This window comes from Mastomys coucha, unplaced genomic scaffold (assembly GCF_008632895.1).
Source record: "Mastomys coucha isolate ucsf_1 unplaced genomic scaffold, UCSF_Mcou_1 pScaffold6, whole genome shotgun sequence".
Lineage (NCBI taxonomy): Eukaryota > Metazoa > Chordata > Mammalia > Rodentia > Muridae > Mastomys > Mastomys coucha.
Window position 1 is genome coordinate 25,464,147 of NW_022196912.1, and position 10,151 is coordinate 25,474,297.

The 10,151-nt window shown below is 48.1% G+C and overlaps 1 protein-coding gene across 1 annotated transcript in view; it reads left to right on the forward strand.

Moving 5' to 3' along the window:
• The window catches only part of Adgrf3 (adhesion G protein-coupled receptor F3), a 34,535-nt gene extending 27,725 nt beyond the window's left edge, over positions 1-6,810 (forward strand). Inside the window, exons 9-16 of the mRNA XM_031356926.1 lie at positions 375-518; positions 703-899; positions 1,388-1,567; positions 2,640-4,016; positions 4,546-4,587; positions 4,669-4,737; positions 5,113-5,168; positions 6,367-6,810. Of these exons, the coding sequence (XP_031212786.1) occupies positions 375-518; positions 703-899; positions 1,388-1,567; positions 2,640-4,016; positions 4,546-4,587; positions 4,669-4,737; positions 5,113-5,168; positions 6,367-6,391 (2,090 nt within the window). The 3' untranslated portion in view covers positions 6,392-6,810. The remainder of the gene's footprint in view (positions 1-374; positions 519-702; positions 900-1,387; positions 1,568-2,639; positions 4,017-4,545; positions 4,588-4,668; positions 4,738-5,112; positions 5,169-6,366) is intronic.
• Positions 6,811-10,151: the final 3,341 nt, after the last annotated feature.

Consider the following 10,151-nt stretch of genomic DNA (forward strand, 5'->3'; position numbering starts at 1 on the left):
GGTTTCTCTGTATAGCTCTGGCTATCCTGGAACTCACTCTGTAGACCAGGCTGGCCTCAAACTCAGAAGTGCTGGGATTAAAGGCATGTGCCACCACCGCCCGGCCAAGAGTGAATCTTTTTAAAATGCCATATGAATAGCAAGAACAAATAATTTTAAATATGTTGGAACTGAGACCCAGGGCTAGAGACCCAACAGGATACACTTCAGCAAAACCCAAATTCCGAGCCAGCAGTTGGATGCTGACAGACCATCCAGCTTGCCCTCACTGCTTCATCATTGCAGAGCACTCTGAAACGGTATTTCAGGACCTGCTCAGCCCTCACCTGCTTCAGCCAGGGTTGGTTCCCTTTTCTCCTCTCTCCTGCCCTCAGCCTCCTTGCAAAAACAGTGGGATTCCCAGTGCTTTGTGCTAGCTGTCCAGCACTGCCCGGCAGCCAGTACCACGTATACCTGTACCCTTCAGAGTCGGAACCTGCCTCCGTTCACGGCTCCTGTCTCCATCACGATCATCCAGGGTATGTGGGCCTTGGGTCCAGGAGGCTGACCTCTAAGTGGCTTGTCGTTGAAACCCAGGACCTCCTCTTTGTTGTCCCCGTGCCTTGAGCCACAGAGTCGACTCAGGTATCAAGGCCTGCATAGGTCTGGCTAAAACAGATCTGGCTATCTTGTGCTGATGAATCCTCACTGATCCTTCTTCAGATGGAGATACCACGTGCCCCAAGGACTTCTCACTAATTGCCTGGAATGTCACCAAGGCTGGCTTCATGGCCCAGGCCCCATGTCCTGTGAATAAGAGGGGTGTGGTAAAGAGGCTCTGTGGGACTGATGGTATCTGGAGGCCGGTCCAGAACAGCTGCACAGAAGCAAAGATCCTAGCCTTGTGTCTTAAAGCCAAGGTAAAGCTTCTACTCCATGACTCTCCCAGCAAACGCCTGCCCTCCTGCCCGCCTACTTGCTTGTCTTGTCTCCCTGTCTCCCTGTCTGTCTCCCTGTCTGTCTGTCTGTCTGTCTGCCCGCCTGCCTGCCTGCCTGCCTGCATTTCCTCTCTCCCTCCTCCATGCCTCTCCATCTCCTTCCATTAGAATTCAGATTCTGATGCCAGCTTACATGTTATTCAGCCTGTTTCACCGAGACCCCTTGCAGACCTAAAAGGGAGAGTGGAACCTCCAGGGACAAAGGGGGTCTGTGTGGTGGTGGTGGTATTTGTCTCAAACCACAGTCCCACCGAGTAATGTCAGTCCTCTTCAGTACCCATTCCTTCTCTCTCTTCTTCCTGCTCCTGCTCCTGAGGGGTGCAGAGCAGAGGGGCAAGGCGCTGCATCAGGGGAAGACATGGCCCCTTCCTGGTGAGGATTTTCATGTCATCCACTGTCCTTTCTGTCAGCTGCTGCTGGAAGGCCAGGGAAAGCCTAACGAGGAGGTGCCAAGGATCTTGAATGAGCTGCAAGGGCAGGTGGGGGTGGCCAGCACCCCCTCTGACTTATGGGAAATGCTGCACACTGTGACCTTACTGGCCAAGGTGGTAGCAGAGTCAAGCACAGAGCTCACAGACAGTGCTCTGAAGGTAAGGTCTTGGAGCATAGTGGGCGCCTACTAGGTGGTTGCAGGTGGAAGCTCCTCCATTACGAACACTTCTGCCCTCTGACATCACAGGGGCAGCCCAACAGGGACCTTTTTAGAGCCAGGGTTCCTGCTTTCTCTGTTCTTAAAACATCAGTCTCCAAAGCCATGGAGAATAAAGAAAACCTAATGCTGGGAGGCCAGGAGGGGTGGTGGGGCATGAGTTTCAGAGACACACATGGGCATACAGCATGGGAACATCACACACAGGCACGCATACACACATACACACACATACACATCTACACACACACACATGCACATGATAACCCAGTACCCATAGAGACACTCAGAAACACTTGGCATTGCTGTACCCACACGAATCAAGAATAACTAGAGGCAGCAACACCACACGCCTTTCCTGTCAGCCTCTAAACTGCAGAGATGGCCACTCAGACCTCATGTGGCTCTCAACTCGAGCATAGCAAGCTCCCTGCCACTAGCCATCATTCCTAGCTCTGCAGAACTGGACAAGCTATGGAATTGAGGAAGGACCTTTGTAGGACCTGGGAGGTCCCAAGGATGCCAGCAGGAGAAGAGGCCTTAGGCAAAGGATCTGGGTGTGATGTGGAGACCATGAACCCCTGTAGCTGAGGATCTGGGTGTGATGTGGAGACCATGAACCCCTGTAGCTGAGGATCTGGGTGTGATGTGGAGACCATGAACCCCTGGAGCTGCTGAGGTCCCAAGGATGCCAGCGGGAGAAGAGGCCTTAGGTAGAGGATCTGGGCATAGATGTGGAGACCATGAACCCCTGTAGCTGAGGATCTGGGTGTAGATGTGGAGATCATGAACCCCTGGAGCTGAGGATCTAGGTGTGGATGAGGAGACCATGAACCCCTGGAGCTGCTGAGCAGTGCTCTATTCCCCAAACTAGAAGGTCTCCCCACAGGCCTGGCCTGTCACTTTTTCTTGCCACTCTGGGTCTTGCCATGAAAGGAAGGGTGGGGTCTGTTGGTCCTAGTGCCCCTGTAGACTTCGGCAAGTCACACCCCTCCTACTGTTGGTCACTGCAGGACCTCCTGACAACCACAGACAAGATTCTAGACGTGAACATCAGTTCTCTGTGGACTCTGGCCCAGGCCCAGAAGCCCTCAATGGGCTCAGATTTCCTGAAGGCTGTGGAGACGCTGGTCCACAGCTTGAGCCCACAAAAGCATCCTTTCTCCTTCAGCTCACCTAATGTGTTACTGCAGAGCCAGCTCCTCAGACACTCCTCTCCTCCTGGCTACCAAATGCCCTTCTCCACCCGGCCCCTGCTGCAGGCATGGATTCCATGGCATTCACTGGCTCCACTGGTTCACAATGGAACTAACATCAGTATTACTAGCCTAGTACTGCAAAGGCTAGACTATCAGTTGCCCTCCAACTATACACAGGGGCTGTGGAACACCCCATACACCACTCCTGGGCTGGTCCTTGTGGTCTCCATCACAGCAGATGGCCAGGCTTTCACACAGGCAGAGGTGATCATGGACTTCGAGGACATGAATGGAACCCTGCACTGTGTCTTCTGGGACCACAATGTCTTCCAGGGTCGGGGAGGTTGGTCAGATGAAGGGTGCAAGGTGCATGCGGCCAATGCCAGCACTAGTCGGTGCATTTGCCAGCATCTCACGGCCTTTTCCATCCTCATGTCCCAACACACTGTCCCAGAAAATCCCATCCTGGGCCTGCTGAGCCAGGTGTGCATCGGGGCTTCCATCCTGGCTCTGCTCATCTGCCTGGTTATTTATAGGCTGGTGTGGAGAGCGGTGGTCCGGAACAAAGTCGCCTTCTTCCGCCATACTGCCCTGTTTAACACGGTGATCTGCTTGCTGGTGGCAGACACATGCTTTTTGGGAAACCCACTCCTTCCTTCAGGGTACCACAGCCTGGTCTGCCTGGTCACTGCTTTCCTGTGTCACTTTTTCTACCTGGCCACCTTTTTCTGGATGCTGGCCCAGGCCCTGATGCTGGCCCACCAGCTGCTCTTTGTCTTCCACCAGCTGTCCAAGCACTTAGTTCTCTCACTGATGGTGATACTGGGCTACCTGTGCCCACTGGGGTTTGCGGGTGTTACCCTGGGCCTCTATTTGCCTCAAAGGAAATACCTGAGGGAGGGGAAATGCTTGCTGAACGGAGATGGAGTCATGCTGCACACCTTCAGCGAGCCAGTGCTGGCCATCGTTGGCGTCAATGGGCTGGTCCTTGTCATCGCTGTGCTGAAGCTGCTGAGACCTTCGCTGTCAGAGGGGCCCACGGTGGAGAAGCGCCAAGCTCTTGTGGGGGTGCTTAAAGCCCTGCTTATTCTCACGCCCATCTTTGGCCTTACTTGGGGACTGGGCGTGGCCACTCTGTTTGATGGCTCCATAGTCTCTCACTGCCTCTTTTCCATTCTCAACAGCCTCCAGGTAGGTGGCAAGGGTGAGGTGGCTATGCCACGTGGTCTTTTACGTGTCTAAGTCACCAGGCTCCCAGATCTTAGAAGGATTAAATATAGGTCCCCGTTCCTTCACTGCCTCACTGGGTAACTTTGGGCAGATTCCATAACCCCTGAGTTTGGTTTTCTTATTTTTATGTTGAAGCCTGGAAACCATCAGTACCCAGACTTAACCCAATCTAGAAAGGCTCTTGAGAGTCAGCAAGATAGCTCAGAAGGTAAAAGTGCCTGCTGCAGAGTCTGAGCTTGATCCTCCCCGGACCCCAAATGGCGGAAGGAAAGAACGGGCCCCCTTAAGCTGTCCTCTGACCCGCACGTAGACAGTGTAGCATGTACACAGGCACATGCACACACAATGCCAAATGGTGCCAATGTGGGTAGAAACTGAGGAGGTAACTTAGGATGTGGATTAGAGAAAAGGCCTGAGAATAGAAGATGAGGGAGAGGGAGGGAGAGGAGAGCCTCCCCCTCCCCTAAGCTAGCCCCACCCCTCTCTGCAGGGGGTCTTCATCTTAGTGTTTGGCTGCCTCACAGACAACAAGGTGAGTGAGTGCACCTCCCCACACACCTGACCTGGAGGTCTAAATGCAGTCAATATAAGCAGATGCCTACCTTTCCTTCAGGTGCTAGAGGCCTTGCGAAAACGGTTTCGATTTCCAGGCAGCCTGTCCTCCAGCTCTGCCATCTCCATGGTGAGTTGTGCAAAGCATTCTCTAGCCTCCTGGGGAGAGATGGGCCCCGCTAGGAGAGAACTAGGGGTTCTTTTTACAGCAAGCAGCTTGCAGGCTCAGTTTCTCCAGCCAAGGCAGGGTGAGTGGGTAGGAGGACCACCCTGCATAGTCAGAATGGGATTTGGGGACTACCTGAATGCCTGTTGACACTACGGTCTCCGCATCCACATTAACATCTGGAGGGAAAAGACAAAGTGGGGGACCTATGAGACCTATTTAACTGATACCAAAATTTCCTGGAAAAACAAATGAGAATGTCAAAATGGATACATCTCCACACAGGTGGGTGGGCTATAGTAATGATCAACCCAACTGGGCCTTTCCACTTCTCCCTAGGTCACAAATGAAACAGACATCTCAGAACACAGCAAAGAAAGAAGTGAGCATGCCAGGTGAGAAGCAGCTTTCTCAGAAGCGGAGTGAGTAATGGAGGGAAAAGAGGCCGGAGCAAGGGCCTCCAAACCAGGCCTTCCCCTCCCCAGCAAAGCTGCCGGTTAAGAACAGAACCCACACACCTAAGTTACATCCCGATGCCCATGGTCTTACATTTTCCTTTTGAGAAAGAATCTCTTGCTAACTTACCGAGACCTTAAGTTTTCATTTTGAGAGAGGGTCTCTTGCTAAGTTACTGGACCTGGCCTTGAACTCACCCTAAATCAACATGCCATGAACTTGTGATCCCCCTACCTCAGCCTCCCAAGTGCTCGGATTACAGGCATGCATCATCACACCTAGCTCTAGCCAACTTCGTGCCAAGCAGCTCCTCAGCAGAGCCTTCCCCCAGGTGTGGGTAAACAGCAGTGCAGAGGCAAAGCATCCACAAACCAGGATCCATCCGGTTCACTCCAGATTCCCTTTCCATCACACTTTTAAGTTATCTGCAAAGACCCTCGCCTCAGCCAGGTGTGGTGTGGCATAGCCCAGGTCTTGGGAATCTGAGGCAAGAGGATCAAGAGTTCAATCTAGGAGGCTACAAAGTGAGAGTCTGACCAAATAACACCATTAGATATCAGAGGGGGGGGGGAGAGAGAGAGAGGGAGGGAGAGGAAGACAGACAGACAGACAGAGAGAGAGAGAGAGAGAGAGAGAGTGCACATGTGCATGCAATTTACACGGGTGAGACAAAGTATCCTGCTCCCTAGCTCCAAGCTTCAGGGTGAGCTTGTCTAATAGGAAAGACAGACAGACACTCTGAGAAGAACCACACATGAACCCATGTTCCTGGCAAAGGAGGTGGGAGTGTGTGCAGGGTAACACCAGCTGAGTTCTAGGCAATAAGGCACTCTTCCTGCCAGGGCTCCTGCTCAAGAAAGGCAGACTCTCATTTCCACCAGTCACAAGATTCCTCTAGTAGTTCAGCAGTCCGTGACCCCTGAAGTGTCCAAGCAAGAGACTTGATGAAAATGTCTGCCTTGGCTGGAAAAACCAAAACAACAAACAAAAGGGAGAAAAAAGGCAATGTTCCAAAGAACTACAAGAAAAATGGCTGTATCAGCGGTGTATTCTGAATTCAACAGTGCATGGGACAGACACAAGGAAATGCTTTTAATGTCACTCCTGAGTTCTTTCTTTGCTGTTTCTTTTTGGTAGTTATGAAGAAAGGATGGCTGATTGACAGGAAACTGATCTTCCAGACAATGAAGATAAAGAGCAGAATTCTGTTTCTTTGGGGGCAGCACTTAGCTATAAAGTTATTACTAATATAAACTGCTTCAAAATACAGCAAAAGAGGTCATTTGCTAATCCTTGAAGTAGCACATATACAGCATAGAAAAAATCCACAGTGAATTCAACTATTAAAACTGGTGACTGGACATTAAGCAACAGTGAAACTTTTGACAGTACTCTCTCGAACAGGTAGGAAATAAAAATACATTTATTTATTCAGGCTGACAAGGGAGGAACCCAGTCATTTTGTGTTACTGACTATAAAAAGTACTGTTGTAAAAAAGTAATGTCAACTTTGGGAAGTGCTTTACAATAAATTCCTAACTTTATATTTACTTATATAATCACAATAAAAAGTTAACCACACATGAGCCTGTGTGTTTCAGAGCAGAACAGTAAAATGGCAACTTTAGAACTTCTACTTAGAGAATATGAATGGTCAGTTTATTTGTGATCTTATCCAAGATTTACAAGTGGCCAAAATGTCTCTGGAGCAGCTATAAGCTTATACCAATCTTTACATGTTGTTTTTACAACATATACAGTATTCTGTAATAGCCAGGCATGGTGGTGTGAGTTTTTAATCCTAGAAATAGCCCTGAGGCCAGCCTGGTAAGAAAGCAAGTTCCTGGATGGCTAAGGCTACACAGAAAAACCTTGTCTCAAAAAAGCCAACCAACCAAACAAACAAAACAATGTTCTGTTATCTTCTTTCCTTGTTTTTTTTTTTTTTTTATTTTGTTTTGTTTTTCTTGAGACAGGGTTTCTCTGTGTAGCCTTAGCTGTCCTGGAACTCACTCTGTAGACCAGGCTGGCCTCGAACTCAGAAATCCACCTGCCTCTGCCTCCCCAGTGCTGGGATTAAAGGTGTGCGCCACCACCACCCGGCCTTTTTTTGTTTGTTTGTTTTGCCTCCATGTATGTCTGTGTACCACAGATGTGCAGTACCTAAGGGGCCAGAAGAGGGAGTCAGATCATCTGAACTGGAGTTATCAATGGAGCCACCATGAAATGGTTGGGAATCAAATCCAGTTCCCTAAAGGAGCAGCCAGAGCTCATGATCAATAAGCATCTACTCCAGCCCCTTGTGATCAATGAGCATCTACTCCAGCCCCTTGTGATCAGTGAGCATCTACTCCAGCCCCTTGACTAATGAGCATCTACTCCAGCCCCTTGTGATCAGTGAGCATCTACTCCAGCCCCTTGTTTGCATCTTTTTATGGTTTAGGAAAAGGTAAAGTCCTTCTTTCTCTAACTTAAAAAAAATCAATATAGAACATATATATCAGAGAAATATTTATGGAAACAAAGAGGCACATTTGAATGACACCTGAGGCAAGACAGACAGAAGAGTGAGAAGAAGACAGGACAATCAGATATCTGGCCAATTGATAGAACTTACAGGGAGTGGCAGGCTTTTGAGAAAATGTTACATAAAATCAAAGGAAAGTTTCTGGTAAGTCAATATTTCTAATTTACAAGTTCTATGGGTATCTTTATAAAATGGGATGGAAATGTTTGCTGTTAAAATAAAACTGGAGGGCCAGTTAAATGGCTCATCAGATAAAGGTGCTTGCACATGAGGCTGTCACCCTGAGTTTGAGTATCAGAACACACAAATGGTGGAAGGAGAGCACTGGACTGCCCAGAGTTGCCCCTGACCTCTGTCTGAGTGCCATGGCATGCACATCCCCACTCCCACCACACCCACTCCAAAATATACATAAATGTAACAAAAATATACATATAAGTTAGTACACACTTGCTACAGACGCAGAGGAGACACCCTTCTCCAGCGTGCTTTGGCATTCAGGGGATTTCCTTTTCCTTTCCAAGCAATGACACATATCCCGTGCTCACTGTGCTGGTAACAGCCAATTATTAGAACCAGTGCATGAAACAACATTAAGCCTTCACTTGGTCACTCTCACTATTAGAAAAAAAAAAGTTCACAAGAGAAGTCCTCAGAGACAAATAAAACACATTTCAAAGCAACTCCATTTCTAAGTTGGCTTAAAAAGTAAGTGAGTAAGTGACCAGGTTAATGTCCAAAGGCCGCGCCACACATACCCCAGTGTCAGTGCACACAGCCCTCAAAGAGGTGTCTGGTAAGAGCAGTTAGGATACATCTACATGCAGGGCTGCTGTGTGATCAGAAACGTGGGGAACTCCTGTTCAGCTACAGAGCTAAGCCAACAGCTTGCAGGCAGCATCACACTGCGTGATTTTGGATTGTACAAATTTGTTCTAAAAAGGAGAGGGATCAAAGTGTTAACAATGGCTCCAATGTACTCTGCACTTTGTTTTTATTGTTGTTGTGTTTTGAAACAAGGATTCATTATGTAGTCTTGGCTGACCTGGAACTCATTATGTAATCTGTCACTAGTTCTCTCTGTCACTAGTTCTCTCTCTCTCTCTCTCTCTCTCTCTCTCTCTCTCTCTTTCTCTCTCTCTCTCTCTCTCTCTCACTTTTTGGGGGTTTTCCAAGACAGGGTTTCTCTGTATAACTCTGGCTGTCCTTGAACTCAGAGATGTGCCTGTCTCTGCCACCCAGGTGCTAGGGTTAAAGGTATACGCTGTCACTGCCTGGCTAGGGACTTTGCGATGAGAGCATATTGGGGTGACAGGAACACTAACAATGGTGCTGACCTTAGAGGGAACGCATTGTTGTGAAAGAAAAGAGGCTCTTAGACTTGTTGGCAACATCTGGAGCTGCAGTGGACTCAGTCAACTCCTTCCCTTCTGTATAGAGGACTGTCAGATCAAACAGTTGATTACCAAAGCAGAACTCCTCTCAATACTCAGAAAGGTGAGGCAGCAAGAGCACAAGTTCTAGGCCACCCTGGGCTACATGGTGAGTCCCAGACTATCCTGGGCTACACAGTAGCTAGAATTCCTCAAAAGGCACACTTCCTTATTCATTCAGTTTGTATGTTTAAGTATGCAAAAGATTTAGAGCTTTTCCAAAGTAATCATTTCTAATATAAAAAGACACATTTCAGTTCTGTAGGAAGAGTAAGTCCAGAGAGCTGGGTGAGAACTACAGTTATAATAATTTTTGTGTGCTGGAAATTTGCTAAGAGAGCAGCTTTGAGGGACTGTTACACACACACACACACACACACACACACACACACACACACACACACACCAGCTATGTGAAATGACAGATAAATTAGGGTGATTAGTAATCATTTCAACATACACCCTCATCAAAACAAACATGTTGCAGAGGCTAGAGAGACAGCTCAGCAGTTAAGAGTACTGACTGCTCTTCCAAAGGCCCCGAGTTCAATTCCCAACAACTACATGGTGGCTCACAACCATCCCTCAATGCCCTCTTCTGGTGTGTCTGAAGACAGCCACAGTGTACTCACATACATAAATTTTTTTTTTAAAATATTGCAAACTGCATATAACTGTAACAAAATGTTAACTACAAAAATTCAAATGAGAGGAATTTAAAACTCAAATATACATACCAACAACTATTAATACTTTGATGTTTGTTCATAATTTTCAGAAAGTCACTGAGAACTTGTTTTGCAGAATTTGAGAAAGAGCAAGTGAGGGGGTGTGTCCTGTGATATCAGCACTCAGGAGTTTGAGGACAGCCTGGGCTACATAACAAAACTATCTCAGAGAAAGAAAGTATAAAAACTGAGGAAAGGCTAGGAGGAGGATGGCTGAGAAGAATTAGATTTTTT